The 22758-nt window shown below is 29.4% G+C and overlaps 1 protein-coding gene across 2 annotated transcripts; it reads right to left on the bottom strand.

Moving 5' to 3' along the window:
- Positions 1 to 1505: 1505 nt before the first annotated feature.
- On the bottom strand, positions 1506 to 22198 carry LOC130447542 (tyrosine-protein kinase Src64B). Of its 2 annotated transcripts, none has more exons than XM_056784426.1 (7): positions 22001 to 22198; positions 13178 to 13338; positions 11423 to 11720; positions 9390 to 9643; positions 8024 to 8236; positions 7706 to 7964; positions 1506 to 6620 (listed from the first exon to the last, which is right to left on the bottom strand). In XM_056784426.1, exons 2-7 carry the CDS (start codon positions 13242 to 13244, stop codon positions 6170 to 6172), a joined length of 1542 nt encoding a protein of 513 aa, XP_056640404.1. In that variant the 5' UTR covers positions 13245 to 13338; positions 22001 to 22198; the 3' UTR covers positions 1506 to 6169. The 2 variants fall into 2 exon arrangements, with proteins under 2 accessions (XP_056640404.1, XP_056640398.1); XM_056784420.1 differs by lacking the exon at positions 22001 to 22198 and adding an exon at positions 16155 to 16336.
- Positions 22199 to 22758: the final 560 nt, after the last annotated feature.

The following is a 22758-nucleotide window of genomic DNA, read 5'->3' as shown; positions in this document are numbered from 1 at the left end:
CATCCCTCAAAAGCGTAGAAATATTACCAATACTGTAATATCTCTATGTTCAAACGTATTTTTACATTTCTATGAAAATTGTATCACTAACTATGTGCTTTTAATTTATATGTAAATATATAGTTGTAGAAATTATATTGGTAACATTTTCTACTTATATTTAGCGATTGTGAAATATAAAAACTTGTATTATTTAAAACATTCCCTAATCAACGTAATTGTGAGCTAAAAATGGCTGTTCACATAAACTTTTCATTAAAATAAATTATTTAGTCAGAAATGGCCACGAAAATAGTTCATCTAATACAGTAAATGTTTAAGTTACAAGATGTCTCAAATCATACATGGATATGGGCAAAAAATGACCGATAATAGACATCATAGTTCAACAATTTACGTATAGATGTAAGGACAAGATTTTTTTTTCAATATAGACAATATGAAAATAGAAAACAAAACTTTCACCTCTGATATCAGGTGTTTTTATTATTATTAAGAGCAGAAACGTGAGAAAAATTCATTTTCAAATACTGCTACAATATAGTAGATTGAAATATAACAATGGACGACTATTAGAATAATATTATGTGCGCTCTCAATGCCAGAGTGTCCAAACTACATTATAAATTCTACCAATTTCTTACTGTACAGGTGATTAAATAGAAAAGTTTGGGTGTTACCGAGAAGATGGCGCTGCATGTATTAATAAAATAAAATAAGACAATGGATAGTACACGTTTCGCCCTCTATCCCAGAGTACTAAAACTACAATCAAAATACTGCTAATTTATTCTATACAGTATATTGGGGAGTACAGTTTGGGTATTATTTAACAGACGGCACTGTGTTTATTAGAGAATAAAACATAATAATGGAGGATTATTAGAATCACATAGAGAGCGTCCTCTATCTCAGAAACGTCGAACTACATCCTAAATTGTACCAATTCATTATTCTATAGTAAATTATAACTTGGAAGTGTGAATATTCTTGTGAATTTAATAGTTTGGATATTATCGTGCAGATGGTGCTGCCTGTAATGAAAATAAAATAATGGAGGATCATTTGAATAACGCTTGGTGCGCCCTCTATGCCAGAAAGATAAAACTAGATTATAAATTTTACTAATTTCTTATTGTACAGTAGGTTTTAGCTTAGAGTGTGAATATTCTCGAAAAGATGGAGCTGCATGTATTAAAAAAATAAAATATATCAATAGATAACTATTAGAATAATATAGAGAGCGTCATCTATCTGAAAAATGCCCAACTACATCCTTAATTCTATCATTTTCTCGCTGTATAGTAGATTTTATATTTAAGTTTGGATATTATCGAACAGATGGCGCTGCATGTGATAAAAATAAAATCCATTCATGGAGGATTATTAGAATACTGGCTTCACTCACTATATGAGAAAAACCGAATTACATCTACTGATTTCTCATTGTTTGCCAAATAGCTGCTTTATTTGAACCCAAAGAGAAGAAATAAAACCAAACGAAATCAAGACGCTATTTTATTCAGTACTTGCTATATTTACAAAAGTTATATTGTTCCTATAAAATTTTTTTAACATATGGCTTTCTTAAAAAATAAAGAAAATAAAAATGAATATATTTGACGTGACTGTATATCCGATCGAAACGGACGAAAAATCATTTTTTTATAACACTAAAATACAAACACACATGCACCTCTAACTAATCGTAGATAAAATAATTTTATCATCTAGAATTTTTAAAATATCTGTATAGAAAATATACCACTATTGCACCAAGACAAAATTGAAGCACGCGAAAATTAACGTCCCATACACAGATTCGATTTATCACACACTATTATGTCTCACAGTCTCTTTATGGAATTTAAGTACTAGAAAGGATGACTGACACGACAATTGACAGATGACGTCACTTCTATTCCCGTTGACATTCAAGATGGCGGAGACCCAACAATTTATGAAGTACTTTCCTTTCAGAAACTACATAGATGTTCTACTCTAGTTTTTCGTTGTTTTTCTCTCACATAGATAGCTTTCAATTTTTACAGAATAATTTTGAGGGCTCTAAAGAGTTCTAGAACCAAGTTATTTGCTACACTATCATCGTAAATCTCTCTAAATTGGTGAGTCTAAAATATTCTAGAACCTCGTCTTTTCCTATGTCAACATCGTAGATCGCTGTCAATTGTTATAGAATAATCTGAGGGTTATAAAATGGTCTAGAGCCTAGTTTTTACCTATATTAATATTGTAGATGGCTCGCCAGTTTCACAGAACTCTCTAAATTGTTTCAAGAATAATCTATAGGGGTATAAAACGTTCTAGAACTGAATTTGGATTGGTATAAAAAAGACAAAAAGGCAGGAGAGGAGGAAGATGACAGGTAGGGAGACACTGTGAGACATTTAATTTAATCTGAGTGATGATTTACAAAAATACAGGGTTTTGAATGTTTAATCAATTCATAATTTATTCAAACGAGTATTTATTTGGAATAGTAGGATGTATAAAATTGGTAACCATCATCCGGTATATAAATCTCAATTTAAAAGGTATTTTAACCCAAAAAAAAAACATCCCCTAAGATAAGAGAATTATTTTGTAAATGATTACTCAACGATATGGTACATTTTGATGATATAACCGAGGAAAATACACGAGAATACACACAAGACATCAACAGAATAGGAAATAATTATTTTCGAACACCACGTCTAATAAATTCTCGTTATATCGATTTAAAAAATGTTATCGGAAGTATAAAATGTTTATATAAAAAGTTAAATTCTGGAAATAGGACACTTTAGATTTAGGAATGCAAATCGAAGTGTAACCGTGATACAATTTTGATTTGCACTTGATATTCTAATCGAATCTAAACTATAATCGTGTGTTAGTTTTTTTTGCTTCGGATATTTTAGTCGAAACATATTTTTTTTCTAAATGATCCATTAAGTACAGTCTTTTTTTAAGTATCTAACTATGGTGATACTCCTCTTGTTTTGGGTATCGCTACCCGATACTGTATCGGGTAAGTTTGGTTGGTTATTGTATAGTTGGCGTATGAAATTGGAGAAATTTCTCATTTTTTTCTCTGATAACTCAAAATTATTGTCACAAAATGGTATTGTCAATGAAACCAAAAGGGTTATATTTTGACAGCCACTCAGTCAACGTGTTAATAGTGTACAAAAATTACTTTTTTGAAAAAGAATCAAGAATAACAGACACTCCGTCAAGATGTTAATGTGCGGGAACATTAATTTTAGCAATATGAAGAAAGAAAATCGAAATATATCAAGTAAACTTTGTTTTTGCTTTTGACCGTTCTAAAATTCAAATATTTTTCAAAAATAGATACAAAACTACTTTTTGAAAGAAGAATGGAGAGCAAGAAACACTCAGTCAACGTGTTGATGTCCAAGGACCGAAATAGTTGAAGTAATTATACTAAAATGAAAAAGACACATCAAAATACATGAAAAAATTCTGTTTTTATATTTGCACATTCCAAAGCTCAAATATTGTTCAAAAAAATACATTTTTTGGAAGAAAAACAAAGAACAAGAAACACTTAGTCAACGTGTTAATGTCCAGGAACCGAACTAGTAGAAGTAATTTTACTAAAATGAAAAAGAAACATCAAAATACATGGAACACATTTTGATTTTGCTTATAAACGTTCCAAAAGTCAAATATTTTTCAAAATAAACTTTTTTGGGAAGCTGTTAAATCAAAATGTAAATTGATTATCAATTTAAACCATGCCACTATACTCCCAGTACCTAAAGGGTCTATATAAACGATAAATCTGTCAAATGTCATACGTAAAACGGACGGTATAATTAAATTTCAAAAATATTACATTGCGAAATAAGACTGTACTCAACTTTAGTACACTTATCGTAAAATTCGAATATAAAATTAAAAAAATAGAATAAAATGAAATTAAGTATCCAATTGGACTTATCTGGTTATTTTTCGTTCGTGATGTTTGGAGTTTTCATAAAAAAATACAATAAAAAAATGTTTGCTTCACTATTTGAGTGACTAGTCAAAATTATGATCTAAAAATATCACAAATAAACTATAATTTTTTTATTAGAAAGGCTCTAGTAAACGTTCGTTTATTGTCTGTCAAATCTGCTCCTAAGTTGGACGGCGTTTCGTCAATAATAAAATCCATCAACATACTTGGAGAATGGAAGCATCAATCCATCAATACTACCATTGCTGATTTGATTAATAAATCAAAAAAATATTGCAAAACAATCATTTCGGACACTTTATTTTCCAGATTTACATTATAGTACTTTCGAAAACGATTCAAATTTAATTTTTTAGAAATTTATAATGGAAATATTGATTTAGGAGATGAATAAAAGGTTGTGGTTATTGGAAACCTTTCAATGGTTTAAATAGAAAAATATGAGGATGAATGATAAAGTTTTTGATTCGGGATGGAAGTATTCTATATATTGTTTCCAAAAGTATCCCATCAACCATTAGATTAGAGTTGAAATACTGAATCGAGCATCTTGCATTGTATAGATCAGATTGGACAACATGTTGAACCATATCATTTGCTCATTCCAAAACAATTATGCAGTTATTGAAGGATTTTTAAATACAAAATTATTCATATAAATGATAGAAGTTGATATAAAATGGAGATTTCTTATGGATTAAACACTCTACATTATCTAGATCTGTCCCAAATTGGGAATCAGAGCTATTTAGAAAACGTTTTGGATCATATCATATGCCGTTTCAAAATCAATTATTCAATTATTAATTTATACAGAAAAATGCATTTTTGAAGGCAGTTTCAATTTAGGGGCTGAATAAAAGGTTCTGGCTCATACACAATTGAATTTTACAAACTAGATATTCCAAATTAAGAATTAAAATAGATTGAAGAGGGTTCTGAATCACCTTAGATGAGTGAAAGCATTTTTAAAAGTAACTGTCCAAATATTTTGAACCAAAAATGTGTTTTTGAGTAGAAATTTCGATTTAGGGGCGAATAAAAGACACAATTTTGGATTCAACGTCCTATATTGTCTAGGTGAAAATTGAAAACTGAGCTTTTTGAAGAACGTTTGCAACCATGACATATGCCCTTTCGAAAGCAGTAATCCAATTCTTTTTGATTCAATGTCCTATATTGTCCAGATTTGTCCCAAATTAGAGCCTCAGCTATTTGAAGAACGTTTTTAACCATATCAGATACCTTTTAGAAGGCAATTATTTAATCATTGAAGGATTTAAATTGAAAAATGAATTTTTGAAGATAATAAATGAGAGTTTCAATTTAGGGGTTGAATAAAAGGTTCTGGCTCATACACAATTGAATTTAAGAAACTAGATGTCCCAAATTAGTAACCAAGCAGTTTAGGAAATAAGAGGTTACATTTTATGTACAATTGAATAAACACCCTAAATAATCTAGAAATACCCCAAATTACAATTAAATTGTTTGGGAATCATTTTGTATCACCATAGACATGTGAATGTCTTTTTGAAAGTAACCATCCAACCATTTAACAATTCAAGTAGAAGATGATGAGAGCTTTTAAATCAGGGACGAAAGAGAAGGTTCCGGTTTATTTGTAATTTAATTAAACACCATAAATGATCCAGATCTACCCCAAATCATAACTCGAGTAGTTTCAGAATCGTTTTGAATCGCCTCAGACAATTTTTATTGATTATTGATAGAAAATTTGATTAAAAGGTTCTCCGAGTCCTGTTAGAAAGGTAACCGTCCAACAATTTGAGCAATTCATCGGTTTAAATGGAAAAGTTTGATACAAAAACGCATATTTTTTCAAAATAATTCGAATTATTAAGGGCGTTTACAAAGAGCCTTAAACCAGATTTATTGTTTGTTTTAACTTTCCGGAAACAAATCGATTATTTGAACGTTACCATCCGGGAAGGATTTGATAGGAAACAAATCAGACATTTATAAAACTAAATGAGATCTAGCTTAGTTGGTGACAGATAAAAAAAGGATGTGTATCAGCTTGAGGTAACCGTCATCTTAACAGAATTTGTTAAACCGTTTAAAATGATTGTCACGTGTATAAGAGCCTTTATGAGAGATTCATAACTGTTAAGACAAAATTTATTGGTCGAAGAAGTCGGTTCGTCGTATGGGATTTTAATCCGGTACTTCCCTGTAAGGAACTTCGGACGTAACATTGAATCCTTCGAAATAGTGCGTCAGGAATTCGAAAGTCGGTCTCTTTTCCGGATTGGCGTCCCAACAGTTCAACATTATTTGATAGATTTCGTCGGGTACTTCGTGGGTTGTCGGTTTCGGCATCCTGTAACCTTTCTCAACTAGATCTATGACTTCTCTACCGTGCATAGCGGGGTAGGGTACTTGTCCGAGGGTGAATAGTTCCATTAATAGTATACCGTACGACCACACATCTGATTTTATGGAAAATTTACCGTATATTATAGCTTCGGGCGCCGTCCATTTTACTGGGAAACGGGAACCTTGTTTTGGACAGTATTCATTGTCTTCTATTACCCTGGCTAATCCGAAATCGCATATTTTAGCGACGTTGTTCTCGCCTATTAGGACGTTCCTTGCGGCTAGGTCCCTAAAAACAAATTTTTTGTTAATCTATCTATCTATCATCTATTTAAATATGTTTAAACCTGTTAGGGCCCCTAAATAACAATTTAGGGTACAGAAAAGGGGTTTTTAGATAGAGTAGTCAATAATAATAAATCTTTCTGTGTTAATACGAGGATTAACCAATAAATATTTATACTGCATCTATTTAAATACGTCTGAATCTGTTATGGCCCCTAAATAATAATCTTATAGGGACCTTAGAAGTTGAGGGGATTTTTAGATATAATAGTGAATAATAATGAGCCTTAATGTAATAATGGTGGAGTCATAATATTTATTGTGTTAATACGAGGTTTAAATAAAAAATATTTATATGTCATTCATTTAAAGTCATGTCCTCCCGTGTCGAGACAAAAAGTGATGTGTTTGAACCAGTTACAGCCCTTAAATAACAGTAAATTACCATTATGAGAGCCTTAAAAGTTGTGATATGTTATTTAAAGCTGAATAAAGTGTTCTTTATACAGAATATGAATGTATATGTGTAAAAATAAGTCAAAACAAGTTTGAACCAGTTCTAGCTGATGTAATGGTTGTAAAACGTGGATCTTGAATTATCGAAGTTGAAAAAGTGTCACTGAACCTTAAGAGAGGTCGAAATTTATCTATAACGACAATTTAGTACCGTTGAAGAGTTTTTTCAAGTGGCACAAACGACTTTAAAGTGAAAATGAGTTAAATTAAGATAAAAAACATCATTCCACCTCAAAAACATGAAAATGGGCCAGAAGTTAGACAAAACTCATGAAAATGAGGCAAATGGAGAAGAAAAACGTCTTTCGATTTTAAAAACAGATGAAAATGTATCAAAAGTGCATAAACCCATTTGCGGAAACAACATACGGCAATAGTTTTCTTCTTCTTTACGATAAAACGAGTTTTTAGTCACTATGAGTCTTCTTCTTTGACCCTAATCATCATAATTAACACTCTTAGGCTTCTAATTCTTTCAAATTATGAAAAAATGATTAGTAAAAGCGCAATCATCACTTTATAAACATTGTCAACTCAATTTTTCGCCCACACCACGTATAAAATCAGCCTTACCTGTGAATCAACTGTTTGGATTCCAAATATTCCATGCCGGAAGCAACTTGGAAAGCGATATAAACCAAATCTTCGAATTGGAGATGTCTACCCTCGTCTTTACGTAAGAAATCCAATAAACTACCCTTACTCATATATTCCTGGACGATGTAGATGGGTTCTTGTTCGCTGCACACCCCGTATAAAGCTACCAACCTCTTGTGTCGGAATTTCTTCATGATGGCCGCTTCTTCTAAGAAAGCAGCAGTCGACATGGTACCTGAATTGAAACTGACAGTTTTACAAAATTCCTTTTGAATATCGAACGGAATCGTTTACCTTCCCTTAAAGTTTTCACAGCCACTTCGATGTTGTTTTTCCATTTTCCGTAGTAGACTTCGCCGAAATTACCCCGTCCGAGACGACGTATCAATATCACTTCGTCTCTGGATATTTCCCATTTGTCCCTGTACGTAGGACCGAGATCCCACATCGTTGGTTGGGGGCGTTTACAAGGTTTCGATAGTACATGGCATAAACCGTAAGCATTTTCTGTAAATTGATATTAGAAAGTCAAAATGAATTAATTCGCATCAAATTTTGTCGTTTAAGTAATTTGGAACTAAATCTGGTGATTAAAGGGGTCTGTATAAGTCACTAATAGCTAGATCTGGTGCTTAAGGAGGATTATATAATAACTACTACAAGACTAGAAATGGCACACAAGATGAAAAACTGAGGTTTTAAGATAGAAAAATAACCTAGGACCGTAAAAGCTATAAAACAATGGATACCAAGCACCCAAGGACCAAGAAATAAGTATGCGAATGGAGAAAAAAGTACTATAAAGGACAGAATATACGGATATATACTATCGTTCATCCCTGGTCGTGAACAAGGAAACCAATAAAGGAGATCATGGGAAAACCAAGTAGAAGGATATCTGGAAATATTGGAATATGGTGAGAAAGGGGAAAGAAAGGAGAAAAAATATTAAAGTTTACTTTTTAAGTTACCTCTTGGCTCCATATGCTCAAAAAATTGTCCTGGAAGGAAATAAAACGCCAAAAAAATATCAAAATACACTTTTTAAAGAGTTTCATATTGCGAAAAATGTCTTGGAGGGAAAAAATATATGAAAAAATTATTAAAATTCACTTTTAAAGGAATTTGGGATCTAAACATTCCAAAAATTGTCCTGCAAAGAAAAAGTATACAAACATATGTATCAGAGTTTATTTTTTAAAGTATTTGGAGTCTATATGTCCCAAAAATTGTCCTTGAAGGAAAAAATACACCAAAAAATATCAAAGTTTAATTTTTAAGATATTTGGGGTCTATGTGTCCCAAAAATTGTCCTTGGAAGTGGAAAGTACATAAAAAATGTGTCAGAGTATACTTTTTGGGGTATTTGAGGTCAGTGTGTCCCAAAAATTGTCCTGGAAGAAGAAAATACACCAACAACAATATCAGAGTTCACTTTTTAAGTTAATTGGGGTATATATGTTGTAACAAGTGTCCCGGAAGAGGAAGGAACTTCAAAAGATATATCATAATTTACTTGTTAAGAAGTTTTTCTGTTGTAAAATATGCCCTGAAAGGATAAAGTACATCAAGAAAAAATGTTCTAATACTAAATATTATATAATATAATAATAATAAATATTCGAAAAAAACGTGTTTTTAAAAAAGTCCTGTTACTTACTGGTATACGCATTTACTAAATCTGACAGTTTGTCGAATGTCTTATTGGTGGATATGTAAAATCCGCCATTATCTAACGGTTTAATTTTGTAATGCTTAATGTGGTATCCCCTGTATTCTTCCCAATCTTTCACAGACAGCGAGTATCCTTTGGGATTGTGCTCGGAGGGACGGACTAGAAAAGTACCCCTTGGATTTTCTTCGCATAGAAGTAATTTTTCTGCTTCTTTTCTAGATACGTTCTCGAAGAACCAACTGAAATTCAAATAAAATTCAATTCAGACGATAAAAGAATAATAAAATGAAAACAACAGTGAATGCTGGAGAAGGAATATTGAAACTAAATTTAGAGAAAGATGCGGAAGAGAAACAGAAATAGCTGTAAAGGATAAAAGGAAAAAAAATAAGGAAAATAATGAGAGAAATGGAACAGGAAGTTGAGTAAAAAGAGGAAACTAGTTGGAAGGGGAGCATATAAACAAAGAAGATGTTAAAATGATGAAAGGGGAAAATTAGAAAATGATGAGAGTGAAAACAGGTTCAAAAGATACAAGAGAAATAAAAAACAAGAAAGATCATGAAAAAATGGAGAAATATGTAGCAAGAAAATAGGTTTAAAGATAAAAGAGGGAAAATAAGAGATATATGTAGTAGTAAATTGAGTAAATAGGGGAAATAGATTAAAAATAGAATTTATGCACCAGAAAGAAAAAGAAAAAAAGGAAAAGAATCAGATTCAAAGCATAAAAGAGTAGAAAAAAACAAGAAATAGAGAAATATGAAGCAATAGGAGAATAAAATAGGTTTAAAAAATAAAAGAGGCGAAAAATGAGGAAAATATATAGTAAATTGAATAAATAAAGAAAATTTGTTGAAAAGGGAGAATATGATCAAGGAAGATGTAGGGTAAGAAACAAAAAAAAGTACAAAGGTAAAAAGGGGAGAAAAATAAGGATGATATTGGGAGAGTAATATGCAAAATAAAAAAAGGAAATAGGTTTAAATGGAAAGAGACAAAAATACAAAAAAATGCATCCGTAAATAGGGGTGATTAGTTAATTAGGCGAACATATGAACAAAGATGTAGGAAAAAACAGATTCAATGGATACAAAGAGAGAAAATGGGAAAAAATGAAATAAATAGAGAAATATATAGCAATAGGAGAAAAAAATAGGTTTGAAGGATGAAAACGAATAAAAAAATCAGTTGTTGAAAGAAATAGATCAAAAACTATGTCCTGGAAGAAAAATGTATATAAAAATAATACTAAAGGACCTTTTTCAATGAGTTTAGATTATATATGCTATAAAAAATGTCCTGAAAGGAAAAAGTATATAAAAGAATATCAAAGGTCCTTTATTAAAAAGTTTGGGGAACATATGCTGTAAAAAATGTCCTGGAAAAACAGATATTGAGAGTAATAAATCAAAATCCATATCCTTGAGGAGCGAAGTATATAAAAAAATATTAAAGATTCATTTTTAAAAAATTTTGGGTATATTTGCTATAAAATATGTCCAGGAAGGTCAAATATTGAGAAAAATAAATAGAAATGTACTGAAGGGAAATAGTGTATAAAAAAATATTAGGGGTCTTTTTTTAAAAAGTATGGGTTATCTATGTCATAAAAATGTCCTGAAAGGAGAAATATTGAGAAAAATAGTTCAAAATCCATATCTTGGAAGAAAAATGTACACAAAAATGATATTAAAGGTCCTTTTTCAAATAATTTCGGGTATATATGCACTAAAAAGTGTCCAGGAAGAAAAAAACAATTCAGATATCGAAAGAAATTGAAGCTAAGAACGAAAATATCAGAAATACAAGGAATCAAATCCAAAATAAATGGAATTTATAGTTCTTTATCGTTAAATAATTTGGATTAGAATCAATTCAGTGAAACCTAATGGGAATTCCACGTTTTTTATCAATAATAGTCACAGCGAGATGACTCCATTTCCTGTTGATAGCAATAAAATAATATAAATTAACAAGTTTTATCATTAAAATAAGTTTCGGTTCGTTCGACTTACTCTTCGCTTTCGACGCTCTTTTCCTGCGCCACGTAATTCCCCGGAATGTATCCTTTTTCTTTGGTAGTTAGATGTATAACTTTCAACCAATCGCCTTCGGAATCGTCTATGACTTCCATTCGATCGCCCTTTTTGAACGAAACGTCTTGACTGTCTCTGGCTTCGTAATTGTACATGGCCACCATTATGGATCTGGGTTTGGTTGGTGTCGGTCGGTATCGTTCCTCCGGACGGCTGCTGCTCACAGAACTCTGATCTTTAGGGAAGTTTTCGATAAATGGTGGATGGGTTATTCTCACTGAAACAAACAGTCCAATATTAGGATATGTAATCCCACTAAAAACACTTTTTGCACTACCATCACACCAACACTCAAAATTACACTGTCCGGCAAACCTCAATCTCTGAAGACGGTAAGTTGGTTAACGTTGTTGTTTTTAGTTGCCCACCGGGTACTAATACAACAACTATAGAGATTATTCCAGTCGTTGTAGCATCTAGAAGACTCTAAATCGAACCTCACTAAATACATTTGTTTGGATGTCCTCAATCGATTCGTAGCTAAAAACTTCGCCATGATCAACGCGCAGTGGTGGGGTGGATCACTAAATTGCATAATATGTTGATAAAAGAGCTCTTGTTGAACCCCTGAGGCAGTCAAAGAAGTAGATGAACTTCATTGTCCTTTATAACTTGTTTTTTTTTGTTTGTATCGATTATTATTGATTCTGTTGCTCTATATTAAAGTTGGAGTCTACAGACTCTTGAAACACTTTTATGTCAATCAATTTATCAATTAACCCTCGTATATTTCAATAGTAAACCAAATAGATGATAAGTTAGTATGTAGAAACATATTTGAACTTATAATAGTTGACCTTTATTGTTTTTTATATAAATACACATTTTGTTTTAAAATATGTATTGAAAATTTATTTTATTAGGACTTCCTTATATTAAAATCAATTAGTTACTACATTTTTAGACGAAATAGATAACTATGAAAGTAAAAATTATTTTTTTATCATGAATATTAAAAAAACTAAAAAAGGAGTTTTTTCTAATTAAGTGTTAAAAAAAATATGTAAATTTTTTTTGGGATATTAAACCACACCTCCTCTATCGATTACAAAAAATCACATCTCGAAATTTTTAATAATAATGAAATAAATACCGATCGAAAAATATGCCTGTAAATTCAATTTTCTCGGCGGCCATTTTGAATTTTCGAAATTTGAAAACATCAACTTTTTCATAAACTTTTCCCCTATATTTCCATATAATTTTGATTTATTTTCATTATTTTTACTGATTTTACAACATAAATAATCGATTTTTAGTTTTATCACGTTATAGAGCATAAAATTTCCTACAATTTTGACGTTTACAATTTTTTTGTACGATCAAAAATAAAAAAGATATCAGAGTAAAATACTCTGTGACTTAAACTGTACTTGCAACTGTGCCTTAAGCTTCGGCGAAATGTATTGGAGACCGAAATATTCATACTTAAAGACATAATATTGAAAAAAAATTAAATTTCCCGGACCATAATAGGTTACAACGTTACATAATGATACCGGACTATAATAGATCATGTGTGTATGATTTACACATCAATTACCCTCGTATTAATTTAAAATAGTTCCTAAATGTTTGTTATTAAATTTGCTTTAAAATGAATAGTTTTTTTATAGCCGTTTTGTATTAAAAACTTTAAATAATATGGAAAAAAAATTTGAAAATAATATTTACCGAAGTCCGCCTCTTTTTGTTTGGCCGGTAAAGAGGCCCGACTGCCGCAACAACAACAATTCCCCATAACGAATATCGTTTATTGTTGTCTCACACGGCTGTTGCGTGTTCTAAAGTGTTGTCATTATTTTCATATATCGTCGACGATGATGATTACGCATCTGGAACAAAATATAAGATATTACAGCTTTAATTATTATATTCTATTTTTTTTGTACACAAATGATTTCTTTAATTTATGTAAATGATGATAATTAAATATACTATCCTTCAAAAAATTTATATGCGACAAGATGAAATCGAATAACTTTTTTAGAATCAATAATGTACGTGTTGTCTCACTGTTTCTGTACTAATTTCAATATCAGCTGTTAAATGGCGTCATCGAAAGTCCCTGTATTGGAAATTCTGGACACGAGTGGTCGTTCACGCGATTGATTGGCCCGAGCTAAGAAATTAATGGCGGCTCCAATAAGAGAAGCGCGCGAAGCATTGATCTGTTCAAATGATCGAACAATGTTATTGACTATTGGGATATATATTCAAATTATAGAAGTTTTATAAAGAAAATAATATTTATATATGAAATTACAAAAAGGGACGATTCTAATGATAATGTTTAAGTAAAATATAAAGCAAGCAAATGCAAGTCTGGTCTGTTCTGTTCACATTCCCGAGAACACATGAGAAACTGACGTAGCGCGCAAGCGCGGGCGCCATTAGTTTCTTGAAAGAAGAGAAAAGGAAAGGACACAGAGTTCTTTAAAACCTTTAAAACCCACCTCAAAAGGAAAAATAGTTAAAAAAATATAAGTTTTTCAGTATTAATCGGATCTTAAAATATGAAATTAGTATTTTTGCATTTTCTAGAATATAAAAGTCACATAAATCCTCATTTTCTCAATGTTTCAATCCTCAAAATCCACCCCTATTTGAGAACTTACTCAATTTACTTGAAAAATGTTTTTTTTCGTATTAATTTGATATAAAATTGCTAAATAATTATTGTTCAAAGTTTTAGGTTATTATGGTTACTGTAACCCTCGTTTTCTTAACGTTTCAATTCTTAAAATCAACCCTTAAAGAAAGAATTGGTTATGAAAAGAAATTTTTCGAGAAATTATTTTTCACTACCCCTATTTCAGCACCTGTATTGAGAGGAATAGATAAAAATCCAAGTCCTGGAAGGAAGAAGTATAAAAAAAATATTAAAGGACCTTTTTCAAAGAGTTTGGGGTATATATACTGTAAAAAATGTCCAGGAAGGACAGATATTGAGAGAAATAGATATAAATCCTTGTCCTGGAAAGAAGTATATAAAAAAATTAATGGTCCTTTTTCAAAGAGTTTGGGGTGTATATATACTGTAAAAAATGTCCAAGAAGGAAAGATATTGAGAGAAATTAGATATAAATCCATGTCCTGGAAAGAACGACAGATATTGAGAGAAATAGGTGAAAATCAAAGTCCATTGAGGAAAAAGGTCATTTTTAAAATAGTTTGGAGTATAATGTACCAAAAAGAAGGAAAAAAAAACAATTCAGATATCGAAAGAAATTGATAAACACTATGTTAAAAACGAAAATTTCAAAAATACAAGGATTCAAATACAAAATAACTGGAATCTATCGTTCGTTATCGTTGATTAATTTGAATTAGATTCGATTTAGTAAAATCCTAAGGAGAATTCCAGGTTTTTTGTCAATAATAGTCTATTTTTGAAAATAAGAGAGCAATAAAATCTATTTATGAATTCAAAACTGCCATTTTAAATATCCTAAAATTTTCATAAAAAATGTACCCGATGTAATAAGTCGTACAGAACAATAAAAAATGGTTTGAACAGACCAAAATCTTTGTGTATTAAACATTACATAGCCGTATCAAAGAACTTATTTGTCAATAAAAGTAGAAAATTTTGTTTGATTATAACTCCAAGAATATTTCAATGGATACAAAGAGAGAAAATGGGAAAAAATGAAATAAATAGAGAAATATATAGCAATAGGAGAAAAAAATAGGTTTGAAGGATGAAAACGAATAAAAAAATCAGTTGTTGAAAGAAATAGATCAAAAACTATGTCCTGGAAGAAAAATGTATATAAAAATAATACTAAAGGACCTTTTTCAATGAGTTTAGATTATATATGCTATAAAAAATGTCCTGAAAGGAAAAAGTATATAAAAGAATATCAAAGGTCCTTTATTAAAAAGTTTGGGGAACATATGCTGTAAAAAATGTCCTGGAAAAACAGATATTGAGAGTAATAAATCAAAATCCATATCCTTGAAGAGGGAAGTATATAAAAAAATATTAAAGATTCATTTTTAAAAAATTTTGGGTATATTTGCTATAAAATATGTCCAGGAAGGTCAAATATTGAGAAAAATAAATAGAAATGTACTGAAGGGAAATAGTGTATAAAAAAATATTAGGGGTCTTTTTTTAAAAAGTATGGGTTATCTATGTCATAAAAAATGTCCTGAAAGGAGAAATATTGAGAAAAATAGTTCAAAATCCATATCTTGGAAGAAAAATGTACACAAAAATGATATTAAAGGTCCTTTTTCAAATAATTTCGGGTATATATGCACTAAAAAGTGTCCAGGAAGAAAAAAACAATTAGATATAAATCCATGTCCTGGAAAGAACGACAGATATTGAGAGAAATAGGTGAAAATCAAAGTCCATTGAGGAAAAAGGTCATTTTTAAAATAGTTTGGAGTATAATGTACCAAAAAGAAGGAAAAAAAAAACAATTCAGATATCGAAAGAAATTGATAAACACTATGTTAAAAACGAAAATTTCAAAAATATTTTTAAAGCGGAATGAATAAAAATTATTATAATAGATTCCCTTAGATCTTCTAAAGACACCATACAAACTAAAATATTCATATTTCTATCTAACGCCCAACAATTTTAAAGAAAATTTGCATAAAAATATTTATTTACGAAATACCTCGTATAACATACCTAATCATACGTTAGCTGATTCTATAGAAGTCCCTAAAAACACATCGTAACTTCAGTTACACTCATCTTTGAACATCGTTCAAGTTTCATAGTGGGAAACCTCTGCGAATAGTAAAAAAAACCAACAATACATTCACACACTAATGTTCTGTTTTGTATGCTGGGTTTCAAAACGGACATACTGATCATATACTCACAGGAAATAGCCGTACGTCCTTCATTATGTACATAATATAATTCGACATTCGATTCACGATATCTATTCGACGATCTTTAACGAATAAACGTACAAAAATCAAACAAAACTAAAAATTTAAGATAAGTAATAATTATCCTTTGCAGAACGCGCCAAATTGTATATACAGTGTTGCCGGGTCAACAGTTTTTCTGGAAAGTTTATTATTCCGAAAGAATTTGTATATTTTGTCATTTAAAAAGGATTGAACTGAAGCTGCGATCGTTCGTATTGTTTTTATATTTGTAAATATGTAGAGGTCGAACACAAATTATATAAGAAGTTAAATAAAGGATGTTACGTTTGTTTACTATTTAATACGTTTTTATAATAAACAATAAAAAAAAAACGAATAATGTGGAATAGTGTTTAATGCGAAGTCCAGTTACGACATTCTACAGTGTTAAATTATACCGGGTGGATCTGTTTTAAAAAACGCCAAATTAAATCGTCATATTAAGTTAGGTTAGGTACTTATTCGTTACACCACTATCACGGAAATTGCGAAGTATGAATAATAAAAGTGTCTGGATGGGGTGGGAGACTATTTTACATAAAAAAATGGCTAGGTTAGGTTAGTTTGGGAGAGACGGAGAGAGAGAAAAAAAAATTTTGAAATTGTGAAAAATATTATATTCTTTTATTTACATATATGTTCCATAAATCAATTTTATGTTTTTCACGTGATCTTTTTTGGGATTATGCATGTAGAATTTTTTGAAAATATAATTTTTTTTGCGTTTTCCGCCTTAATTTTAATTACCTTTCTTCTAAAACACTGTATGTATTTGTTATTATTATTATTATTTTGGTGGTGGTGGTATAACAAAAGTTTTTTCTCGATACTTTCTTTAAAACCCTGTATATATATATATATATATATATATATATTTTTAAATTTCTAATTAAACATAAAGACTTACCCAATATTTAATTCTATATAGTCAAAATACGTGCAATATCAATAATAAATGGAAATGTTAGTTTTACATCTTATAGATAAAATGTGTTATCTTTATTACAATTTTTATCTGAAGCCACAATGACAGATTCATAATAAATTACCAAATAAATACCAAGAATGTATATTTTTCCTCGTAAGATAAAAATAGATTTAGCACAATTTTATGAGGAAAATATATTCAAATATGGATTAGGATGATTGTAGATAAGCATGGTACGATGTATAAGTAGAAATATTGAAAATATTTCTTTTACACACCTTGTATAAAGTATATGAGTTAATAAAAAATAAGTTAAAAGCAACATTTATAACATTAATCAGTTTATTCAACTACCAAACCTTGTATACAGATAATTATTGATGAAATTACATCAACAGGTTCTTTATTTAACGACTGCACCTCGTATAAATTCTATGATACGAAATTATGAACGAAATCTTGATTTTAGTGCTGTAGGATCCTTATTTAACGATCTTACCTCGTAGATATAACATAGAATGAAAAATTTGGTCAAAATATTATTATTAATAATTATTTAACGTGTATATTATGTAAATAAAAAAAAGTAGGGTCGAAATATCACTTTAATACCGGTAGTTTCCTTATTATTAGATGGTGCCTCGCATAAATTGTGTGGAATGGAAAACATCTATAAAGTAACAAATTTGTACCGCACCTCGTACGTGCTATATCAAAATTTTCTTACTTGTCCAAGTTGTTCGGAATGAAAATTAAAGCAATTATTTTCTTACTCAACGATCGTACCTCGTATAAGTTTCAAGGATTGAAAAATAAAGATAAAATCAAAATTTTAGAACACCTCTTTCTTTATTTAATGACCGTACCTCGTACACACTATATGGATAGAAAATTACTACCAAAATGTTAATTTTACAGAAATAGATTGCTTATTTAATCATCGTACCTCGTATAAGTTGTCCGGTATAAAAATCATCGATGAAATTAAAATTTAAAGTACCACTTTATTTGTCGACCATCCCTTGTAAACGTTATTAAAATGAAAAACTTTTGTTTAACTCTTTATTTTAAAGCAACTATTTTCTTACTAAATAACGTACCTCGTATACGTTTCATAGATTGAAAACTATACATAAAATCAACATTTTACAACACCTACTTCTTATTTAATGACCGTACCTCGTATACACTATATGTTTAGAAAATATTACGACCAATATGTTAATTTTACAGTAGCAGATTCCTTATTCAATCATTTTACATCTTGTAAGTTTCATTGATTGAAAATTATGGTCAAAATCAAATTTTATATATACTTTTATCTTTATTAAATGACCACACCTCGTATACGTCGACTATAATAATCGTTATTTAAATAAAATATAAAAAATATTGTTAAAATATCCATTTAATTGTAGTAGTTTTCTTACTAATAGAAGGTACCTCGTATAAATTTAGTGAAATTGAAAATATCGAACAAATTAAAATGTTATAGCATCTAACTCTTTATTTAATAACCACACCTCGTATAGGCTATATGTATAAAAAATTATGATCAAAATATTTAGTTTACGACAACAATTTTCTCACTTGACGAGCGCACCTCGTATAAGTTTCATAGATTGAAAAAATATACATAAAATCAACATTTTACAACACCTACTTCTTTATTTAATGACCGTACCTCGTATACACTATATGTTTAGAAAATATTACGACCAATATGTTAATTTTAGAGCAGTAGATTCCTTATTTAATCATCGTACCTCGTAAAACTTGTACGCTTTGCTGAGAATCCATATAAAATCAAAACTTTATAACAATACCTCTCAATTTTACGACTACACCTCGTATACGTTAATTGTAGGGAAAAAATATCACAATTAAAATCAAAATCAACAACCCCAGTTCAATTATTCAACTGTTCCTCGTATATATTATATAAATATAAAATTATAGTCGAAATATTAATTTTTTAGTTTCTTTATTTATCGATCGTACCTCGTACACTTTACGATAAGTGATTCGTTTCTTTTTCTTTGCGTTCAAGAACGTCAAATATGCCTTACACTTGTGTGTGTATATATATATTTATAAAGATCATTAAAAAGTTCATATTTCAAGTGTTTTATTTTTGTTTGACTTCTTTAAATGCCTCTTCTGTTGGCCCCTCGAAGAGATTCCCTTCTAAATTTATACACAATAAAAAAAATGAGAAATGAATGAAATTATTCTCAACCGAACTGTCACATTAATACCATGAGAAATCATTTTATGAATGGCAGTTTATTTTCACTGAAAAACTGTTCGTTTTATAACCAATTTTATTATTTGTTTAATGGGAACGTTTTAAAATGAACAGTTGCGTGTGGTAAAGCCGCGCCCACACCAAATTCGTCATTTATAATGTACGTAAAATCAAGATCTTTTGTTTTTGAAATATTGCAACGTTGTAGAGATACAGAATCGCATTTTGAATGAAAATTGTTTATTTCGAAATTTGACAACGTTGTGATTTATTCCATCAATATTTTGACAGTTATTATAGATTATGTTGTATTTCCAACATAAAAGTCAATTGAAAAATAGCACCTTCATTTATTTACTAATAAATTTTTTCCATTTGGCTGTTTCACACAGTATGTTTATAAAATCGTGCCAGAAATGAAAAATATATTTTTTTTCTCAAGTAATAATTACTCATAACGATTTTCAATATCATTACAGATGAGTCATTTTTAATGAAGCACGAAAATAATTAACATAAAGATTGATTAACAATTAAATTGTAAAAGGATTTCCTAAATATAGGTAATTTGTAGTTATAGCTCAATGAAATAACTACGTAACGTTCATAATAATGGCAGATATCTAAATTTAACGTAAATGATTAATCGATAATTATTTGTTCTATAGTGTGATTCATTTAGATTTAGCAATCTCCTCGTAGTTCTCACGTAATAAAATGAATCCTACTAACCACAATTCACATAAATCACGTATTATGTCAATTTTTATCACACTCAAACTTTTAACCACGTTACACAATAAAAAAACCCCACTAAAATATTTGAGAAATATTAAAGGGTAAAATTTAGAATATAAATGAATCACACTGTATATTAGATATTTAAATAAAAAAAATTGATTTAATCATTGAAATAGGAACCTTTGAATAAAAAAATTCGTTTCAACAACTATCAGAATTATGGGAAAGATTTTGGAGAAGAAAAATTAAAAAATGGCCTCCGGAATCTCCAGAATTGAACACAATAGAATTATTATGATATCAGATGGAATATTCTACATTTATTGAAGACTTGTGGCGAAATTGAAATTTGAAAAGTGGAAAATAACCAAGAAAATATTGCTTTAATATTTTGATCCTTTTAGTTTGGTTTTAATTTTCAAACTCCAAAATACAAATGGCTCACACTGTATATTAGATATATAAATGGAAAAAAATGATTTAATCATTGAAATAGGAACTATTTGAATAAAAGAATCTTTTTAACAAATATTTCAATTATGCGAAAGGATTTTGTAGAAAAAAAATTATAAATGGCCTCCAAAATGTCCAGGATTGAACATAATAGAATTATTATGAGATTAGCTGGAATATTCTACGTTTTTTGAAGACTTGGGGCAGATATTTATATAAAAAGTGGAAAACACCCAATAAAATATTCCTTTCAATATTTTCATCCTCTTTATTTCATTTTTATTTTCAAACTTCAAAATATAAATGACTCTGTATATTAGATATATAAACGACAAAATTGATTTATCGTTGAAATAGAAAACCCTTTGAATAAAAAAATTCGTTTACAAAAATATAAAAATTATATAAAAGGTTTTTGAAGAAAAAAATAAAAAGTGGTCTCCAAAATGTCCAGAATTGGACACAATTGAATTATTATCGGATTACATGGAATATTCTACATTTATTGCATACTTTTATAGAAAATTGAAATATGAAAAGTGGAAAATAACCAACAACAATTACACCTAATATTTTGATTCTCTCTTAGATTTTTAGTTTTAAAAGTTGTATTTTTCTCATACTGTATAATTAACGTGCCAAACACAGCTTCGTTACCATCTAATTATGACAAGGACATAAAAATAATAATTAATAGATTAAAGTAAGGCAGTAAAATGAGAAAAAAGTATACAAAATGTGGAAACACCTGATTGTAAAAGTGAGATTTTCCGCGATATACAAAACAATACAATTGACTACTTACAAAATAGATTTCGATCTACACCTAGTAATTAATATTATCAAATCACTTACATAAATATCAAATTAAAAGTTATAAAAAAAAAGAATTAGGAAAGTACGTATATCAACATAATTGTTTAGAATGCAACTGTTCAACAAAGATGTTAAATGAGCTAGGACGTATCAATTTAAATAAAGGTATTTATAAAAAACTGTCTGGAGGCAAATGAACTTTGTTTTTTATATACATATAGGTAGGTAGGTGGTAATTAGCATTTTTAAGATTATACCATTTTTTAAAACAAGTTTAACGATAACTATTCAATTGAATAATAAAGCTTATTCAAAAAAAATTATCGTCATTATCGAAATTGAACAATTATCTATTGATAAAGTCAAAACAATGGACATCCGCAAGTACTAAATTGTAAATAGTAAGTACCTTGTTTAAAGTTACACACGAATATTGTTTCCGAACTGTTTATAATAGCCACACAACACTGTATAATATAATTATAGTATAATGTTAGTAAAAAGTAAAGGTAATTCACTTAACGTAAACACTACAGACTACATATCGACTTCTCCGCCATCGGCGCCAGCCATTTTACAATGTCTAACGCATAGACCAATAAAAACTGACAGTTTGAGGTAGACAAATTTCCTAACTAATTTGTGCGCATCGAATACGCGCATTTAACTTGAAAATAATATAATAATAATAAACAAATCATTAATTCGAGTTATTATTAAGTACGTTTTCAAACACATAAAAAAATTAAAAAATCCACAATTTTTATCATAGGAATCGAAATATCTTGAATTATTTATCTATTTATTGTAAAATTACGTATGTTTGTTTTCGTAGTCCGGAGTAAAAGGAAAGAGTAATTTATATGTTGTGTAACTTACATATGAATATTTTTGATACTTTATTAAAACTCGATGTGTAAATAGCACGAAAGTGTGAAATAAAAAGAGAAGAAGGCCGTCATGTTAATTTAGTTCTGTGGTTAGGGGTAAAGCCAATCTTTGTTTTGCTTTTAAAAACAAAACATAAAATATTTACAATAACCTTTTGACCTGATTTTTTCAATTGATCAAATCAAAAATTAGTAGTATTTGATAATTTGTTATTTTAGATGCTTCTAGGAGCAGTTCATAGATAAATTTGTTTAAGAGAGGTACATCTTAGAACAT

This window comes from Diorhabda sublineata, chromosome 1, assembly GCF_026230105.1.
Source record: "Diorhabda sublineata isolate icDioSubl1.1 chromosome 1, icDioSubl1.1, whole genome shotgun sequence".
Classification (NCBI taxonomy): Eukaryota; Metazoa; Arthropoda; class Insecta; order Coleoptera; family Chrysomelidae; genus Diorhabda; species Diorhabda sublineata.
This window is presented reverse-complemented; position numbering and strand designations above follow the sequence as displayed.

What these genes read in the sequence shown, in the direction of transcription:
- LOC130447542 (XM_056784426.1), bottom strand. Translation starts at nt 13,244, where the DNA reads ATGGGGAATTGTTGTTGTTGCGGCAGTCGGGCCTCTTTACCGGCCAAA. An exon ending in AAGAGCGTCGAAAGCGAAGA is followed by an intron (nt 9,644 to 11,422) that starts GTAAGTCGAACG and finishes TTTGAATTTCAG; the next exon opens with TTGGTTCTTCGAGAACGTAT. An exon ending in TTTAGTAAATGCGTATACCA is followed by an intron (nt 8,237 to 9,389) that starts GTAAGTAACAGG and finishes ATCAATTTACAG; the next exon opens with AAAATGCTTACGGTTTATGC.